At 49.1% G+C, this 22,025-nt stretch overlaps 2 protein-coding genes across 2 annotated transcripts; one reads left to right on the top strand and one right to left on the bottom strand.

The window, feature by feature from the left end:
* Nucleotides 1-20,048: 20,048 nt before the first annotated feature.
* LOC131943488 (uncharacterized) lies at nt 20,049-20,987 on the bottom strand. Its single transcript, XM_059303648.1, has one exon. It carries the CDS (start codon nt 20,985-20,987, stop codon nt 20,049-20,051), a length of 939 nt encoding a protein of 312 aa, XP_059159631.1.
* A 32-nt stretch (nt 20,988-21,019) lies between these two features.
* Nucleotides 21,020-21,592, top strand: LOC131943487 (foot protein 1 variant 1-like). The gene has a single exon (XM_059303647.1). The coding sequence runs from the start codon at nt 21,020-21,022 to the stop codon at nt 21,590-21,592; it is 573 nt and encodes a 190-aa protein (XP_059159630.1).
* Nucleotides 21,593-22,025: the final 433 nt, after the last annotated feature.

The raw sequence follows: 22,025 nt of genomic DNA, 5'->3' as shown, positions 1-22,025 counted from the left end.
TCTAAATTTGTCTGACTCCTGACTCCATGGAACCAAACATTGACACCTATCTGACTCCTGACTACATGGACACCAAACATTGACACCTATCTGACTCCATGGACACCAAACATTGACACCTATCTGACTCCATGGACACCAAACATTGACACCTATCTGACTCCTGACTACATGGAACCAAACATTGACACCTATCTGACTCCTGACTACATGGAACCAAACATTGACACCTATCTGACTCCTGACTACATGGAACCAAACATTGACACCTATCTGACTCCATGGACACCAAACATTGACACCTATCTGACTCCTGACTACATGGACACCAAACATTGACACCTATCTGACTCCTGACTACATGGACACCAAACATTGACACCTATCTGACTCCTGACTTAACGGAGACCCAACATTGACACCTATCTGACTCCATGGACACCAAACATTGACACCTATCTGACTCCTGACTACATGGACACCAAACATTGACACCTATCTGACTCCATGGACACCAAACATTGACACCTATCTGACTCCTGACTACATGGACACCAAACATTGACACCTATCTGACTCCTGACTACATGGACACCAAACATTGACACCTATCTGACTCCTGACTTAACGGACACCAAACATTGACACCTATCTGACTCCATGGACACCAAACATTGACACCTATCTGACTACATGGACACCAAACATTGACACCTATCTGACTCCTGACTACATGGACACCAAACATTGACACCTATCTGACTCCATGGACACCAAACATTGACACCTATCTGACTACATGGACACCAAACATTGACACCTATCTGACTCCTGACTACATGGACACCAAACATTGACACCTATCTGACTCCTGACTACATGGACACCAAACATTGACACCTATCTGACTCCTGACTTAACGGACACCAAACATTGACACCTATCTGACTCCATGGACACCAAACATTGACACCTATCTGACTCCATGGACACCAAACATTGACACCTATCTGACTCCTGACTACATGGACACCAAACATTGACACCTATCTGACTCCTGACTACATGGACACCAAACATTGACACCTATCTGACTCCTGACTTAACGGACACCAAACATTGACACCTATCTGACTCCATGGACACCAAACATTGACACCTATCTGACTACATAGACACCAAACATTGACACCTATCTGACTCCTGACTACATGGACACCAAACATTGACACCTATCTGACTCCTGACTTAACGGACACCAAACATTGACACCTATCTGACTACATGGACACCAAACATTGACACCTATCTGACTCCTGACTTAACGGACACCAAACATTGACACCTATCTGACTACATGGAACCAAACATTGACACCTATCTGACTCCATGGACACCAAACATTGACACCTATCTGACTACATGGACACCAAACATTGACACCTATCTGACTCCTGACTACATGGACACCAAACATTGACACCTATCTGACTCCTGACTACATGGACACCAAACATTGACACCTATCTGACTCCTGACTACATGGACACCAAACATTGACACCTATCTGACTCCTGACTCCATGGAACCAAACATTGACACCTATCTTACTCCTGACGCCCCACAAGAAAGAATTGTCGACACCAGTCACGTGACAATCAACGAATCAAGGGAAAATATTTTTGTTTACACAGGTCGTGTGAGGTCAGAGGTCAAATGACGTATCATAACGTCAAACGATTCCCCTGGTGGTATATGAGGCAGATGAAGTAGAGTTCACCAGTTTCTGTGACCTCGGCATTTGAAGGGACAGTGCGGTCAGCAGTATGCCCAGCTGCCTGAGTCTGGCACCCGTCTGGGGTGGGTGGACACATGGACAGCCAGGGGACCCAAGTGACAGGTGTTAAAACCGCTGAGTTTGTTAATTAGCGAGATTTAATACACAATTAAATACCTTAATTGTAACAAGTAACATGATTAAATTAAACGAAACGCTCCTAACACCTTATACAGAGAGATATAAAACAGACTTACTTTCCATGGCACATACTTTATCCAGTCACCCCTGGATACATCCACCCTGTCCAGTGGATAAACGACTCTGGTGTGGGGTGTGGCAGACACGTCCCCAGCGTTAGTCACAGGGTGGGGGGGGGGCAAAGAGATAACCAGCGGGACAATGCCCCCCCCCCCCATCCCCAAACTCTCAAGGCATGCTTGGCCCTAACAACAAGGGCAATCACACCCCCCCCCCGTACTCCCCAGCGGCGCGTGTACACCCGCCCCATACCCCGCTCTTCCCAAAAGGGAAACAGTCCCGCATCGATCGCCTCCTGTTGTTTCCCATTCTGTTTTCTCATCTCGCTCGTGCTGATGACGTAGCACCCCCCCCCATTCTGTTTTCTCATCTCGCTCGTGCTGATGACGTAGCACCCCCCCCCCCCCCCCCAACCGTTGAACTATTTTAACTAACATCAGGAAGCTAAATAATTTTTTTCAAATATTTTCAGCAAAAAATAAAATAAGCCATACAATTGGCTTAGCCGTACCGCGTTGGTAACGAGGAACCTAGTGGTCAGTGCTGACGACATCATTATGTCGGACACCAAACCCAGTGGTCAGTCCTGACGTCATCATTATGTCGGACACCAAACCCAGTGGTCAGTCCTGACGTCATCATTATGTCGGACACCAAACCCAGTGGTCAGTCCTGACGTCATCATTATGTCGGACACCAAACCCAGTGGTCAGTGCTGACGTCATCATTATGTCGGAAACCAACGCTGTTCAGTGGATTAGTGGATCGCGATCCGACATAGGTGGAGCAGGGGTGGGGGTGGGGCAGGGGGTGGGGCAGGGGGTGGGGCAGACAAAATCTCGCATACCTTACAAAAAGAAAAAAACATCAAGACTTTTGTATGATGCCTGAAAGTTATTGTTTTACTTTTAAGATTATAACTTTTTATATATTTGATTTTGATAATAAAGGCCTACATATATAAAATATCAACTTCATCAATAGATTGATTACTTTAAAATACTTTTTAAAAAAAATTCAGTTTTTTTCCTAAGTTGTGTATGTGAATATGTGCGTGATATGGGGATATTTTCTTTGTACGAGTTGCACAGACATAATTCGACTTTTTCTCAAGACAGTTGTCATTAACTTTCGTAATCCAATTTTTAATCATGCACACACACACACACACACACACACATTCACACACACACACACATTCACACATGCACACTCACACAGAGCCCATTCCCATTCTGTTAAAATGTGACATCATGACACGCTATTGAAAGCTTTATCCTCGTGTTTAAATTACCCTCGTTATCTGGTCTTGATGAGCACTGGTCGGGTGTCGAGGCTTGAGCGAGGCAGCTTATTCGGTGAGTGCACAGTCTAATGCCTCCCTGGCGGTACAATAGGTCTAGTGGGGGTGGTGGGGTGAGGTAGGTCTGGCTGGCCGCCTGAGGTGGTCCACACATCAGACCGTGGTCCACACATCAGACCGTGGTCCACACATCAGACCGTGGTCCACACATCAGACCGTGGTCCACACATCAGACCGTGGTCCACACATCAGACCGTGGTCCACACATCAGACCGTGGTCCACACATCAGACCGTGGTCCACACATCAGACCGTGGTCCAGACATCAGACCGAGCGTGACACACGCTATTTGTATATCCTGTCACGGCACGTGATCTATCTGTTTGCGGCTGGTTTGTCCAAGACGACACCCAGTTGTCATGACAACCATCAATCAAATTTATCCGGGGTAGTTGCTGGTTAAGTCCAATTGACTGAGGTGATGGTGTAGATCTTTGTGGCGTTCCCGCCAGATGCAAACTTTAGCGAGGGGGGGGGGGGGAGCAGCACAAAGGGCGGGTTATCCACCCCTGATTCACCGGCTCGTCTCCCTCGTCTTTGTCGCGAGTTTGTCCTCGCCTGCACGCTGAGGGCAGGGGGAGACGATTCAAGAGACGAGTACAACAGATGCGAGCTCACGAAATGGAAATTAAAAGACGGAAAGAGGTGGGGGAAAGTGGGGGGGGGGGGGGGGGGGGGGGTAATCAGAGATGCTAATTATACGTTATATTGTTGGCTGGGAAATGGGGGTACTGATATATTGTCAAGTGGGAAATGGGATATTGCAGCCATTAAAGAGCAAAGAACGGGTGTGTGTTTAGGGGTGGGGGTGGGGCTGGGGGGGGGGGTTAAGATGCTGTCACAAAAATGTGAAATTTGTGAACACAAGGTAATGTATACAACTGTGAAGAGAGCTTATAACAAACAACAACATGAGGGGGTTGTTTGGTCAACCACGCCGGGTTCATTCATACCGTCTGTATCACCACTGACTGACGGACTGTGTCACCACTGACAGACCGAGTGTGTCACCACTGACAGACCGACTGTGTCACCACTGACAGACCGAGTGTGTCACCACTGACAGACCGACTGTGTCACCACTGACAGACCGACTGTGTCGCCACTGACAGACCGACTGTGTCGCCACTGACAGACCGACTGTGTCACCACTGACAGACCGACTGTGTCGCCACTGACAGACCGAGTGTGTCACCACTGACAGACCGAGTGTGTCACCACACGGAACAGATAGAAGTTTGGCTCCAGCCAGTTGTATCGATTGGTTATCGATTAGCGACTTATGAGATTAGTGATTGATGCACCGGGATGATCAGCTGATGGCGGCTGGTGAAGGTTTCGACCGAAGCACTTCGTCAGACACATGTAATCATTTACACGACGGCCTTGATGTAGCCAATCAATCACCTGCCCAGATTACACAGGCCTCAACACCTGGGTCACCAGCTCTTACTAGCACGATCTACCTGGCCAGGTGAAAACAGTTTGAAACAACTGACCCCAGCCCTAAATTTTATTTATTACACCGTGTCTTCACCACGTAATGCTAAGTTTATTTGTCCAGTCGATGCCGGTCCTGACAAACGATACCGGTCCAGGCAAACGATACCTGTCCAGTCAAACGATACCAATCCAGTCAAACGATACCAATCCAGTCAAACGATACCTGTCCAATCAAACGATACCTGTCCAATCAAACGACACCTGTCCAATCAAACGATACTAATCCAGCAAAACGATACCTGTCCATTCAAACGATACCAATCCAGTCAAACGATACCTGTCCAGTCAAACGATACCTGTCCAGTCAAACGATACCTGTCCAGTCAAACGATACCTGTCCAGTCAAACGATACCTGTCCAGTCAAACGATACCAATCCAGTCAAACTATAAAAGTCCAATCAAACGATTGTTGGTTTGGTTGTGATGTGATGTTATAAATGTCGCATCACGGAACGCCTTTAGCCACGAAAAAAACTAAAATTAAACCGCCAACTTTTTCTTAAGACTTGTAATAGAATGGAGGCGGTGTGGAGGGCACATTTAGACAATGAGTTCCTCCCTCCAGCCATTTTTCTTGCAGCATTATCCAATGCCGAGCGCGTGGTTTTATAATTACATGTCATCTCGCTTTAATAAAAACTGGTTTACGGGTAGATATCACGTGTCTTGTAATCATGTTTAAGTTCCGGTGTGTGTGTGGGGGGGGGGGGGGGGGGGGAATAGGTTCACAACGGTTTTCTTTGAGGTACAGTCTTTTTACCCGCGTTTTATTTTGAAGTTTTCTAAAACAGGCCACACACAACACACAGGCCGACATTATCGGTCACGTGGTACTGACGCCAATAGGCCAGACACACGACGCGACCCACACAAACCACACGACCACACACAACCCACACACAACCCACACGCCCACACACAACCCACACACAACCCACACGGCCACACACAGGGCCACACACACGGCCACACACAACCCACACGGCCACACACAACCCACACACAACCCACACGGCCACACACAACCCACACACAACCCACACAACCCACACGGCCACACACAACCCACACACAACCCACACGGCCACACACAACCCACACACAACCCACACACAACACACACAACCCACACACAACCCACACGGCCACACACAACCCACACATAACCCACACAACCCACACACAACCCACACACAACCCACACGGCCACACACAACCCACACGGCCACACACAACCCACACAACCCACACACAACCCACACGGCCACACACAACCCACACACAACCCACACGGCCACACACAACCCACACACAACCACCACGCCCACACACAAACCACACGGCCACACACAACCCACACACAACGCACACGGCCACACACAACCCACACAACCCACACACAACCCACACACAACCCACACGGCCACACACCCCACACACAACCCACACGCAACCCACACGGCCACACACAACCCACACGGCCACACACAACCCACACACAACCCACACAACCCACACACAACCCACACGGCCACACACAACCCACACACAACCCACACGGCCACACACAACCCACACGGCCACACACACGGCCACACACAACCCACACGGCCACACACAACCCACACGGCCACACACAACCCACACGGCCACACACAACCCACACACAACCCACACACACGGCCACACACAACCCACACACAACCCACACAACCCACACGGCCACACACACGGCCACACACAACCCACACGGCCACACACAACCCACACGGCCACACACAACCCACACACAACCCACACAACCCACACACAACCCACACGGCCACACACAACCCACACGGCCACACACAACCCACACGGCCACACACACGGCCACACACAACCCACACGGCCACACACAACCCACACGGCCACACACAACCCACACGGCCACACACAACCCACACGGCCACACACACGGCCACACACAACCCACACACAACCCACACACAACCCACACAACCCACACACAACCCACACGGCCACACACAACCCACACACAACCCACACACAACCCACACACAACCCACACACAACCCACACACAACCCACACACAACCCACACACAACCCACACGGCCACACACAACCCACACACAACCCACACACAAACCACACGGCCACACACACGGCCACACACAACCCACACGGCCACACACAACCCACACGGCCACACACAACCCACACGGCCACACACAACCCACACGGCCACACACAACCCACACGGCCACACACACGGCCACACACAACCCACACACAACCCACACGGCCACACACAACCCACACACAACCCACACACAACCCACACACAACCCACACACAACCCACACACAACCACCACGCCCACACACAAACCACACGGCCACACACGGCCACACACAACCCACACACAACCCACACACAACCCACACACAACCCACACACAACCCACACGGCCACACACAACCCACACACAACCCACACAACCCACACACAACCCACACGGCCACACACAACCCACACGGCCACACACAACCCACACGGCCACACACAACCCACACGGCCACACACAACCCACACACAACCCACACGGCCACACACAACCCACACGGCCACACACAACCCACATACAACCCACACGGCCACACACAACCCACACACAACCCACACACAACCCACACACAACCACCACGCCCACACACAACCCACACGGCCACACACACGGCCACACACAACCTACACGGCCACACACAACCCACACACAACCCACACAACCCACACACAACCCACACAACCAACACACAACCCACACGGCCACACACAACCTACACGGCCACACACAACCCACACGGCCACACACAACCCACACGGCCACACACAACCTACACGGCCACACACAACCCACACGGCCACACACAACCTACACGGCCACACACAACCCACACGGCCACACACAACCCACACGGCCACACACAACCCACACGGTCAAATATCGTCCACAGACTCCAGCCATATTATTGCGAGATCCGACATAGTACGCCGCTGCTGTTATAGGGATATACGATAAGTGATTACAGAAAGTAAATACATTCTCCCGCCCACCCCTCTCCCCCCACCCAAGCGGAGAAATCCGACTCTGGCATAGATTAGAAATAGTACCCAGAGGTGGTCAGTATAGGGCAACGGCTTTTCTCTGGTCAAGTAAACACAGACATTTGACAATACAACAGACATTTTACAGACAATACAAATAAACCCAATGACTATGTGGCTTGATATGATTGGTGGATTGACTGTATGGCTTGATATGATTGGTGGATTGACTGTATGACTTGATATGATTGGTGGATTGACTATGTGGCTTGATATGATTGGTGGATTGACTGTATGACTTGATTTGATTGGTGGATTGACTGTATGACTTGATTTGATTGGTGGATTGACTGTATGACTTGATTTGATTGGTGGATTGACTGTATGACTTGATTTGATTGGTGGATTGACTGTATGACTTGATTTGATTGGTGGATTGACTGTATGACTTGATATGATTGGTGGATTGACTGTATGACTTGATTTGATTGGTGGATTGACTGTATGACTTGATTTGATTGGTGGATTGACTGTATGACTTGATATGATTGGTGGATTGACTGTATGACTTGATATGATTGGTGGATTGACTGTATGACTTGATATGATTGGTGGATTGACTGTATGACTTGATATGATTGGTGGATTGACTGTATGACTTGATATGATTGGTGGATTGACTGTATGACTTGATATGATTGGTGGATTGACTGTATGACTTGATATGATTGGTGGATTGACTGTATGACTTGATATGATTGGTGGATTGACTGTATGACTTGATATGATTGGTGGATTGACTGTATGACTTGATATGATTGGTGGATTGACTGTATGACTTGATATGATTGGTGGATTGACTGTATGACTTGATATGATTGGTGGATTGACTGTATGACTTGATATGATTGGTGGATTGACTGTATGACTTGATATGATTGGTGGATTGACTGTATGACTTGATATGATTGGTGGATTAACTGTATGACTTGATATGATTGGTGGATTAACTGTATGACTTGATATGATCGGTGGATTGACTGTAGGACTTGATACGATGACTCATAAAGATGTTTCTAGTGGGAGACACGTGACTTGCAGCTATATATAGGTATTGACAAAATGAGAGAAAAAAGCTGGTCCTACCTTTAAGCCCCCCCCCCCCCCCCCCCCCATATAGTCCACCATCGTGGACATTTGTTTATCATTAGTACAAAAATGGCGGCGACGTCTGCAAACATCAGTCGTGTACTCGGCCACACAATTATCTCCCCTTTTCTGTTCGCGTCTGGTCTTCAATTGGAACTTAGGCTTTCACGGACGTTCGCGGAATTGTGGGTGAAAAAATCAATAAGATCTGAGATATACTTTGAAGTCAATTAATTATAACTCAGATTACTTTCTGCTTTCTTCAGTTTCACGCCCCCCCCCTACTGTTCTTTAATCACATGTCGGGTTGGGTACCTTCGAGAAAATCTTTAAGAAACTTGGTTGGGGAAATTAAAAATTATTTGGTTGGACGCCCGACAAATGTTGAAAGCCGAGAAGATTAAAGAGAGATAACTCCAGGGAATAAAACAGGCTATGGTCTTGTATGCTGAGGTCAACATTATGGCCTGGTCAGGTGTGGTGGTCAACATTATGGTCTGGTCAGGTGTGGTGGTCAACATTATGGTCTGGTCAGGTGTGGGAGTCAACATTATGGTCTAGTCAGGTGTGGTGGTCAACATTATGGTCTGGTCAGATGTGGTGGTCAACATTATGGTCTGGTCAGGTGTGGTGGTCAACATTATGGTCTGGTCAGGTGTGGTGGTCAACATTATGGTCTGGTCAGGTGTGGTGGTCAACATTATGGTCTGGTCAGATGTGGTGGTCAACATTATGGTCTGGTCAGGTGTGGGAGTCAACATTATGGTCTAGTCAGGTGTGGGAGTCAACATTATGGTCTGGTCAGGTGTGGTGGTCAACATTATGGTCTGGTCAGGTGTGGTGGTCAACATTATGGTCTGGTCAGGTGTGGTGGTCAACATTATGGTCTGGTCAGGTGTGGTGGTCAACATTATGGTCTGGTCAGGTGTGGTGGTCAACATTATGGTCTGGTCAGGTGTGGTGGTCAACATTATGGTCTGGTCAGGTGTGGGAGTCAACATTATGGTCTAGTCAGGTGTGGGAGTCAACATTATGGTCTGGTCAGGTGTGGTGGTCAACATTATGGTCTGGTCAGGTGTGGTGGTCAACATTATGGTCTGGTCAGGTGTGGGTTGTGTGATGACTGCGGTGAATGGTCAGTACGGTGTGGCATGGGTCATTATTTACTTTCATAACCTGCCTCGTAAAACCGGTGAGTTAAGATATTTGAGTTACTACAGGTGACGTGAGGCAGATTACTTACGATAGGTATGTTACGGCAGGTAACTTACGACAGGTAACTTACGACAGGTATGTTACGACTGTCATGTTACGATTGTCATGTTACGAATGTGACAAGTTATGTTACGACAAGTGAGTTAAAACAGGTGAGTTAAAGCAGGTGTTAAAACAGGTGAGTTAAAACAGGTGAGTTGATTAGGACGGGGAAGACAATTGTCTGCAGATCGTCTTTATGATGGTCTGGTCTACCCGTACAACACAGGTGTGTGTTTGTGTGTGTGTGTGTGTGTGTGTGTGTGTGTGTGGTCACCAAAGATAATTGAATTGTTTATTCAAATCCCAGCCTTATCACAAAATTCTTCAATTTGACTTTGACCTTTATCCAGCCATAAAATAAAGCGACTAGACAAAACATTGTAGAATTCCGCACTGGATTCGAACCCTCTCCATGACAGAATGACCGCAGCACAACTCGCTATGTAGCTCGGCGCAAGCACAGCGCGCATGGCAGGGGAGATAACTGGCCGACATTTCCAAGGGCAGCTACTCGTCAACGGGATCAGCCTATCCGAGCTCGGCTAATGTTTTAAAATAAAGAAAAAAAAACATTGAAGGGGTTTAGGATAATCCTTGACACAGCGTCAACTATCTTAGTTACCATGGTAACGTAGAGCGGGGTAACCCGAAGCGTCGTTGTATGTGGTCTAAAAACTGGGGAATATTTTTTTATATGGCTCTAATGAGAAGACGGACCGCGGCTGTGATCTCTTTAGTCCAACCAATTAAGACATCATCTAAACCACACCATCATCTAAACCACACCATCATCTAAACCACACCATCATCTAAACCACACCACTCCCCAGTACCCACACAACCCCCCAGTACACTCACGACTCCCCCCCCCCCCCCCCCCCCCCACACACACACTGACAATAAAATAATTTAACGGCCAGCCATAAAACAGTTTCCATCTTAGACACGTGACTCGGGTCGTCTTGCAGGAAAACCCGACTTCCATGGGTCGGGGACATCATGGGGGGGGGGGCGGAGCGGGGTGGGTGTTTATTTACTAGACTACATTTATCAATGTCAGTAAAATCGATGGGGACGGGGCAGCCGGACAAATGAAGAAAACACGTGGAGGTCCAGACGACCGTTCTTGACCTGAAGAAACCCACCGACATGAACAGATTGTGTTCAGACAGCGGCAAGTTCCCAATGGTTCACATGACTTCAGCCAAAATGTAGAGGACTAAACAAAAATGATTTCAGCCAAAATGTAGAGGACTAAATGAAAATGTTTCTAAAGTTGGAAGATTTCTTTATCAACAATAGTGTTTTGTGGGTGGTTTTAAAGTGTGGATGTGTGTGGGGGCAGTGAGGGGGGGGGGGGGGGTCGAATTCGGTCGAATCAGTGTTGAAAGTTGAAAGTTGAAACTTTCGGACACGCGTAAAAGAATATTTTTTAAACAAATTGTATTTATTGAACGGAGGATAGGGGGGGGGGGGGCGAGGGAAGAGCCTAAAAGAAAACAGTCGGTCAAATGTGTGGGTCAAATTGGGTCACCTTGTGTGGGTCAGGTTGGGTCACCTTGTGTGGGTCAGGTTGGGTCACCTTGTGTGGGTCAGGTTGGGTCACCTTGGGTCATAAAAAACTGAGGTGCAACCTAAGCCGCAGGTTAGAACCGTCACGTGACCAGCACAAACGCTGGACGGCCCGTGTACCGGACAATGGCCGCAGACACGGGACACTTGACCATTGCGTCCACCCCAGCAGCTGGACATCGCTCACTCGACCAGATGATTCATAGCTGTCAACGTTTGCACGTGCTTTTCAAAAGTCTCAAGGGACCAGAAAAACACAGGAATTGACCTGCTGACCCCTGGTCAACGCCGCGCCCTAGACGTCAGGGTTAGCTCCCTCTGAAAGCCAGTCGCTCTAATCGGTGGAGTTTAACCCCCTGGGGCTGAGCGAAAAGATTTAGATTGTCATTGTTTAACCCACAGGGGTCGGGTTAGATTGTCATTGTTTAACCCACAGGGGTCGGGTTAGATTGTCATTGTTTAACCCACAGGGGTCGGGTTAGATTGTCATTGTTTAACCCACAGGGGTCGGGTTAGATTGTCATTGTTTAACCCACAGGGGTCGGGTTAGATTGTCATTGTTTAACCCACAGGGGTCGGGTTAGATTGTCATTGTTTAACCCACAGGGGTCGGGTTAGATTGTCATTGTTTAACCCACAGGGGTCGGGTTAGATTGTCATTGTTTAACCCACAGGGGTCGGGTTAGATTGTCATTGTTTAACCCACAGGGGTCGGGTTAGATTGTCATTGTTTAACCCACAGGGGTCGGGTTAGATTGTCATTGTTTAACCCACAGGGGTCGGGTTAGATTGTCATTGTTTAACCCACAGGGGTCGGGTTAGATTGTCATTGTTTAACCCACAGGGGTCGGGTTAGATTGTCATTGTTTAACCCACAGGGGTCGGGTTAGATTTGAAATTTGAGATTTGTTACACCCGTCTACACCCCCCCCCCCCAAGTTCAACCAATCCATACAGGGTTTATCAAGAAGCCGAGGGTTGGGTTCAGCTGTATATCCCGTCCACACAAACATGGATGGTTTCTGTGTCCAGCTGCAGCCCTCAAATGTGATTTACGTTAATTAATATTAATTAATGAAGTCACATCCCACACTCTGTGAGGGTGACATCCCACACTTTGTGAGGGTGACATATCACCGTCAACACCCTGCCCAATGAACTTGTGACGTCATCTTTGAATGACCATCGAGAATGATCGCCCCACGACTGACTGACCGTGACGATTAAATGACGTGACGTCACGTGTATCCAACATCCGGGTACTTACCCCAAGACCGTGTCGACACACGCCACAATACGGGAATCACGTGGTAGACCGGCTTTTGTGACAGGCGGGACACAACCAAAAGGTCGTCCATAGGTCGCCGTTGGTACGTTGGTGGAGGGGGGGGGGGGGTAGCCCCGGCAGCTGCCGTCACATGCTCTTTGGTGCTGTAAACAATGGGGTTGTCTCCCCGTGACCCCCCCCCCCCCCATTCTTCCTCTAGCCCGCCGTGAAGAACGTAACAAGAACATCAGCCTTACCCCAAAAATTGGCGCCCTCGCCCTCCCGATAGTTGACGCCCTAGCACTGCTAACAAAGAGAGGGAAAGTGCGACTCGTGTGAGCCGTGAGAGGGAGATAATTGTAGTTTTTTGTCTGTGACACGTGGGTAATTTCCCTTTAGTGTGACATCACGATATGGGTCTGTGCCTATCATCCATCATCGAGTACACGGAGTGCTCCCATTGGCTGGCCTTGATTGAATGATGGGACGATGCCGTGGTGAGACAACTCGCGCCGTGACCACACAACTTCCGCCGGGCTTTAGCCGACTGACCAGCCTGACGCAAGCAATTAGAAAGACATTTTTTTGCTCTAGTTTATAAACTCAGTAGGTTTGTTGTGTTTTCTGGAATGTGAGGAAGTGTGTGTGTGTGTGGGGGGGTGTAATTGTGAGGGTTTGGGTGTGAGTGTGTGGTTTTGGTTTATGAGTACTATTGAGTCATTTTGTTGCAGGGTTGAGTTGGTTTGTGTGTGAGTTAGTGTGAGGGTTTGTGTGTGAGTAAGTGTGAGGGTTTGTGGGTGAGTTAGTGTGAGGGTTTGTGGGTGAGTTAGTGTGAGGGTTGTGTGTGAGTTAGTGTGAGGGTTTGTGTGTGAGTTAGTGTGAGGGTTTGTGTGTGAGTAAGTGTGAGGGTTTGTGTGTGAGTTAGTGTGAGGGTTGTGTGTCAGTTAGTGTGAGGGTTGTGTGTGAGTTAGTGTGAGGGTTTGTGGGTGAGTTAGTGTGAGGGTTGTGTGTGAGTTAGTGTGAGGGTTTGTGTGTGAGTTAGTGTGAGGGTTTGTGTGTGAGTTAGTGTGAGGGTTTGTGTGTGAGTTAGTGTGAGGGTTTGTGTGTGAGTTAGTGTGAGGGTTTGTGTGTGAGTTAGTGTGAGGGTTTACGACACATTCACACAGACGTGAGGCGACTCAATATATTTTACTAATTTCCTCTCGGAGATTGACCCACGTGACGTCACGAGATTGACCCACGTGACGTCACGAGATATTCTCTTCGCTCATTGCAGTGGCGTAGCGAGGGGGGGGGCATATGTCCCCGGGTGCCGACCTTAAGGGGGGCGCCAAAATGGGTTGGATAAACAAATTGAAAGCTTGAGGGGGGGGTGCAAATCAAAAGTTCGAGGGGAGGGGTACAAATCAAAAGTTTGATGGGGGGGGGGGGGGGTGCAAATCGAAAGTTTGAGGGGGGGGGGGTGCAAATCGAAAGTTTGAGGGGGGGGGGTCGCTATCCCTCTGGCTCATTGTGTCTCGAGGGTTTTAAATATTTTATTTCGTTTTGTCCTCGCTTCAAATACAGACGATTTTCTTTGTCCATTGACTGGCAGGAAAGTTGACATCTTATTGTCTAACTTTGTCCATAGACTGGCAGGAAAGTTGACATCTTATTGTCTAACTTTGTCCATAGACTGGCAGGAAAGTTGACATCTTATTGTCTAACTTTGTCCATAGACTGGCAGGAAAGTTGACATCTTATTGTCTAACTTTGTCCATAGACTGGCAGGAAAATTGACATCTTATTGTCTAACTTTGTCCAAAGACTGGCAGGAAAGTTGACATCTTATTGTCTAACTTTGTCCAAAGACTGGCAGGAAAGTTGACATCTTATTGTCTAACTTTGTCCATAGACTGGCAGGAAAGTTGACATCTTATTGTCTAACTTTGTCCATAGACTGGCAGGAAAGTTGATATCTTATTGTCTAACTTTGTCCATAGACTGACAGGAAAGTTGACATTTTATTGTCTAACTTTGTCCATAGACTGGCAGGAAAGTTGACATCTTATTGTCTAACTTTGTCCATAGACTGGCAGGAAAGTTGACATCTTATTGTCTAACTTTGTCCATAGACTGGCAGGAAAATTGACATCTTATTGTCTAACTTTGTCCAAAGACTGGCAGGAAAGTTGACATCTTATTGTCTAACTTTGTCCAAAGACTGGCAGGAAAGTTGACATCTTATTGTCTAACTTTGTCCATAGACTGGCAGGAAAGTTGACATCTTATTGTCTAACTTTGTCCATAGACTGGCAGGAAAGTTGATATCTTATTGTCTAACTTTGTCCATAGACTGACAGGAAAGTTGACATTTTATTGTCTAACTTTGTCCATAGACTGGCAGGAAAGTTGACATCTTATTGTCTAACAAACGACATACCATGTCTACAGATGGAGGCACATCGTCCGACAACTCACCAACCTGTCTCAAGTCCCCTCGCCAAGCTCTCGTCTAGCGCCGATAACCGGATGCTATCATCTGGCCACTTGTCTCGGATAACAAAGCAAAGAACGTCCGTACGGCGGTATACCTTGACGTCCGTACGGCGGTATACCTTGACGGAACGGTGCACGGATGAGTCAGGTCAGGTTGTGGCTTAGCCAAATGGATCAGGATTCGTGTTACAGTTGGTTCATGTGGTCGGTTGGACGGTGGGGGGAGGGGGGGGGGGGTCGGTTGGACGGTGGGGGAGGGGACGGTTGGACGGTGGGGGGAGGGGACGGTTGGACGGTGGGGGAGGGGTCGGTTGGGGAGGGGACGGTTGGACGGTGGGGGAGGGGACGGTTGGACGGTGGGGGAGGGGTCGGTTGGACGGTGGGGGAGGGGTCGGTTGGGCGGTGATGGGCCCTGTAGTTTTTTTTCCCCATGGATTATCTTGCGGTTATGAGAAAATTACTTGATTCATTTGTGAAACGAGTAGTTTGTGTTTGGTGGTGTGTGGGGTTATAGGATTGGTTTGTGTGGGTTATTTGTGGGGTGTTGTGTGTGGGGTTAAAGCATTGGCTTGTGTGGGTTATTTGTGTGCGTGGGGTGGGGGAGTAATGTTTTTGTATTGTCAGGGGCGGTTGGAGAATCAGAACTGTCTGATAAAGTTGAAACAATAAAGTCCAACCTTTAACCTTCCGAGGGATGGGTTGAGGACATTTGTAAAGTTCAGTCTATGAACCGGAAGTTGATACGACGCCATTCAACTACGTCATTACTGTCTGACAAGACAAATTGGTGTAATTAAAACAACGAGGGTTGCGGTAATTAGTTCTAATTTGATTGTTTAGAGCCGTAAATGATCAGCCAGAATAGCTTCTCTCTCCCGATACACAGGCAGGCTGCTAGGAGAGACAACCTGCGCTGGAGTCATCTCCCCTTTTTTGTACACGCTTCGCTGGGTTTGAATGACCGTCACGCGCGACTGAACATGTAACCTTCAGAACTTGACAGATATCAGCTTTCTAATAACATCCTTTCAAAATATTTCATCCTACTCATTTTGTTAACGGACAAAACGGGTGGGGCAGGTGACATTATTGTGGCGGGAAAACTTTAAAACATCTACCCCCCCCCCCCCCCCCCCCTCACCCAACGGATCATTTGCTCATATTAAATCAATGCTAAAATTATTTTTTTTAAACTGCCAGCACGAAACGACAGACGCCATTCGCCGTTAAGACAGCCATGACGTCATAGAAGACCGAATCGATGACGTCACTGAACGAGACCAAGACTACTGACACGATTGTATGGCTCTGACTGTGGTTGTCGTCAACACAAGGCTGGTGTCTGCCGTCCGTTGATTGGGATGTGTCGTCAACACAAGGCTGATGTCTGCCGTCCGTTGATTGGGATGTGGCGTCAACACAAGGCTGGTGTCTGCCGTCCGTTGATTGGGATGTGGCGTCAACACAAGGCTGGTGTCTGCCGTCCGTTGATTGGGATGTGTCGTCAACACAAGGCTGGTGTCTGCCGTCCGTTGATTGGGATGTGGCGTCAACACAAGGCTGGTGTCTGCCGTCCGTTGATTGGGATGTGGCGTCAACACAAGGCTGGTGTCTGCCGTCCGTTGATTGGGATGTGGCGTCAACACAAGGCTGGTGTCTGCCGTCCGTTGATTGGGATGTGGCACGCCATCACGTGGTAGTCAATGACGACATCAGCAAGAAATTATTTGTCTTACTGGCTGATCTAGAACTCGTGTAATACGTCATCGTTATCTGTGTAATACGTCATCGTTATCTGTGCGACACACACTGACGTATCTCGTTCTGGCCAAGTGACGAATGTTTTAGACCGAGTGGACTCAGTGGTCAGTTGGTGGGGCTGTCCAGCTCGGTGGTCAGTCCAAGGGTCAAGGGTGAGAGAAATCAGTAGCCTTTTTAAGCTACACGACTACCTGGCCGTTCGGATGAGCTTTAAAGAGATATATGGGTTGTTGGCTCATGTGGGTTGTTGGCTCATGTGGGTTGTTGGCTCATGTGGGTTGTTGGCTCATGTGGGTTGTTGGCTCATAGGGGTTGTAGATACAATACCAGGGTACGATACTCATACACGATACTTAGATTCAATACCAGGGTACGATACTCATACACAATACCTAGATACAATACCAGGGCACGATACTCATACACGATACCAAGATACAATACCTGGGCACGATACTCACGATACCAGGGTACGATACTCATACACTATACCAAGATACAATACCAGGGTACGATACTCATACACGATACCTAAATACAATACCAGGGTACGATACTCATACACTATACCAAGATACAATACCAGGGTACGATACTCATACACTATACCAAGATACAATACCAGGGCACGATACTCATACACGATACCAAGATACAATACCTGGGCACGATACTCACGATACCAGGGTACGATACTCATACACTATACCAAGATACAATACCAGGGTACGATACTCATACACGATACCTAAATACAATACCAGGGTACGATACTCATACACTATACCAAGATACAATACCAGGGTACGATACTCATACACTATACCAAGATACAATACCAGGGCACGATACTCATACACGATACCAAGATACAATACCTGGGCACGATACTCACGATACCAGGGTACGATACTCATACACTATACCAAGATACAATACCAGGGTACGATACTCAGGGTCCGTTTAATCCGAGTACCCCGTCCCTAATGCCAACCGTGTGTTGAGTGACACCTGTGTGTTGAGTGACACCTGTGTGTTGAGTGACACCTGTGAAATACCTGAGCCCTTTAAACGGTGCACAGACACGCGCCATAACCGTCGCTGGGTGGGGGGGGGGGGGGGTGATCAATACCTAGCGTCCACTACCGGCTAGACTAGCCATTAAGTTGGTCCCCCCCCCCATCCCCCCACCCCCATGTTCTAGCTAGACACGACTAGTTCTGGTCAAAACGGTTAGAATCAGCTAGTAGGTCAGCACTGGCCAGTTGGTAGGTCAGCGTTGGTAGGTCAGCACTGGCCAGTTGGTAGGTCAGCGTTGGTAGGTCAGCACTGGCCAGTTGGTAGGTCAGCACTGGCCAGTTGGTAGGTCAGCACTGGCCAGTTGGTAGGTCAGCGTTGGTAGGTCAGCACTGGCCAGTTGGTAGGTCAGCACTGGCCAGTTGGTAGGTCAGCGTTGGTAGGTCAGCACTGGCCAGTTGGTAGGTCAGCACTGGCCAGTTGGTAGGTCAGCACTGGCCAGTTGGTAGGTCAGCGTTGGTAGGTCAGCACTGGCCAGTTGGTAGGTCAGCACTGGCCAGTTGGTAGGTCAGCGTTGGTAGGTCAGCACTGGCCAGTTAATAGCGATGGACAAACATTCTGGCCACGCAGGGGCACTTTAAATGGCCAATCAAAATGTAGTTTAACTGGCCAATAAAAATGTAGTTTAACTGGCCAATCAAAATGTAGTTTAACTGGCCAATAAAAATGTAGTTTAACTGGCCAATCAAAATGTAGTTTAACTGGCCAATCAAAATGTAGTTTAACTGGCCAATAAAAATGTAGTTTAACTGGCCAATCAAAATGTAGTCAAACTGATATGTCAAATGGTAATTTAACTCGGTTCTAAAGTTTCTAAGGGCTACCAAAAGGCAATTTATTTAGTATATCAAATGCCACATATGACCTGGTAATAACTGATATAGTACATCATAGGACACAACTGACCTGGCCACAATTGATCTGGCCACAATTGACCCGTCCCATCAAAGCCAGCCCATTCCGCTGGTTATCTCCCTTGCAAGTCAATGAAATCCCATCCCACAATGCCAGGTAATGAGAGAACTAATACAAGCTAAATTTGATTTCTACCATTACAAAGGGCCAAGCTGGCACGTATATCAGACAGTAGTGGCCAGTGCATTGTTCGCACCGGTACGATGGGTAATTGAATGGGCCATATGTCGGCCATGATAATTAAAAAGCACATATCGATACTGTAATTATATATCGATACCGTAATTACATTAGGCCGTGAGTGAGCACGCGCTATGTGATTTACATTTGATGTGTGAGGGTGTGGGGAGGGTGTGGTTAGGGGGGGGTGCGGTGTCCCCTGGTTTAGTGTGTCTGGTGATGTCTCGAACTCAGGGAGGGGCCAAGTGGACCAGCTAGACACGTGGACCAGCTGGTCACATGGACCAGCTAGACACATGGACCAGCTGGACACATGGACCAGCTGGACACGTGGACCAGCTGGTCACATGGACCAGCTGGACACATGGACCAGCTGGTCACATGGACCAGCTGGTCACATGGACCAGCTGGACACATGGACCAGCTGGACACATGGACCAGCTGGACACGTGGACCAGCTGGACACATGGACCAGCTGGACACGTGGACCAGCTGGACACATGGACCAGCAGGACACATGGACCAGCTGGACACATGGACCAGCTGGACACATGGACCAGCTGGACACGTGGACCAGCTGGACACATGGACACATGGACCAGCTGGACACGTGGACCAGCTGGACACATGGACCAGCTGGTCACATGGACCAGCTGGACACATGGACCAGCTGGACACGTGGACCAGCTGGACACATGGACCAGCTGGACACGTGGACCAGCTGGACACATGGACCAGCTGGACACATGGACCAGCTGGACACATGGACCAGCTGGACACATGGACCAGCTGGACACATGGACCAGCTGGACACATGGACCAGCTGGACACATGGACCAGCTGGACACGTGGACCAGCTGAACACGTGGACACATGGACCAGCTGGACACATGGACCAGCTGGACACGTGGACCAGCTGAACACGTGGACACATGGACCAGCTGGACACATGGACCAGCTGGACACATGGACCAGCTGGACACATGGACCAGCTGGACACATGGACCAGCTGGACACGTGGACCAGCTGGACACATGGACCAGCAGGACACATGGACCAGCTGGACACATGGACCAGCTGGACACATGGACCAGCTGGACACATGGACCAGCTGGACACATGGACCAGCTGGACACATGGACCAGCTGGACACGTGGACCAGCTGAACACGTGGACACATGGACCAGCTGGACACATGGACCAGCTGGACACATGGACCAGCTGGACACATGGACCAGCTGGACACATGGACCAGCTGGACACATGGACCAGCTGGACACATGGACCAGCTGGACACATGGACCAGCTGGACACATGGACCAGCTGGACACATGGACCAGCTGGACACATGGACCAGCTGGACATATGGACCAGATGGACACATGGACCAGCTGGACACATGGACCAGCTGGACACATGGACCAGCTGGACAAGCTGGACACATGGACCAGCTGGACACGTGGACCAGCTGACACATGGACACATGGACCAGCTAGACACATGGACCAGCTGGACACATGGACCAGCTGGTCACATGGACCAGCTGGTCACATGGACCAGCTGGACACATGGACCAGCTGGACACGTGGACCAGCTGGACACGTGGACCAGCTGGACACATGGACCAGCTAGACACATGGACCAGCTGGACACATGGACCAGCTGGACACGTGGACCAGCTGGACACGTGGACCAGATGGACACATGGACCAGCTGGACACATAGACCAGCTGGACACATGGACCAGCTGGACACATGGACCAGCTGGACACATGGACCAGCTGGACACATGGACCAGCTGGACACGTGGACCAGATGGACACATGGACCAGCTGGACACATGGACCAGCTGGACACGTGGACCAGCTGGACACATGGACCAGCTGGACACATGGACCAGCTGGACACATGGACCAGCTAGACACATGGACCAGCTAGACACATGGACACATGGACCAGCTGGATACATGGACCAGCTGGACACATGATACCTGGACAAGCCGCCGTTTTCTGACACCGGACGGGCGGAACACGTGCGGCATGAGGTGGGCAGAAGGTGAGTCCAGGAAACGTGTCTAGTTACACCTGCACATCTGTGGGATCGATGACCCTCTAATGGTGGAACTGGAGCCCTCGTCTTTTAGGGAGTCTCAGTTTAAATGGCATTTAACGGTCTCGTTTTGTAGTCCACATACAGTACCACATACAGTACCACATACAGTACCATATACAGTACCACATACAGTACCACATACAGTACCACATACAGTACCACATACAGTACCACATACAGCAGAGGCGTAGCGACCCTTCCCGGCGCCCGGGGATATACTTTCAATTTGGCGCCCCCTTGG

The sequence above is a fragment of the Physella acuta genome, unplaced genomic scaffold (assembly GCF_028476545.2).
Source record: "Physella acuta isolate Inbredline_101_S28 unplaced genomic scaffold, ASM2847654v3 ptg000457l, whole genome shotgun sequence".
Taxonomy (NCBI): Eukaryota; Metazoa; Mollusca; class Gastropoda; family Physidae; genus Physella; species Physella acuta.
This window is presented reverse-complemented; position numbering and strand designations above follow the sequence as displayed.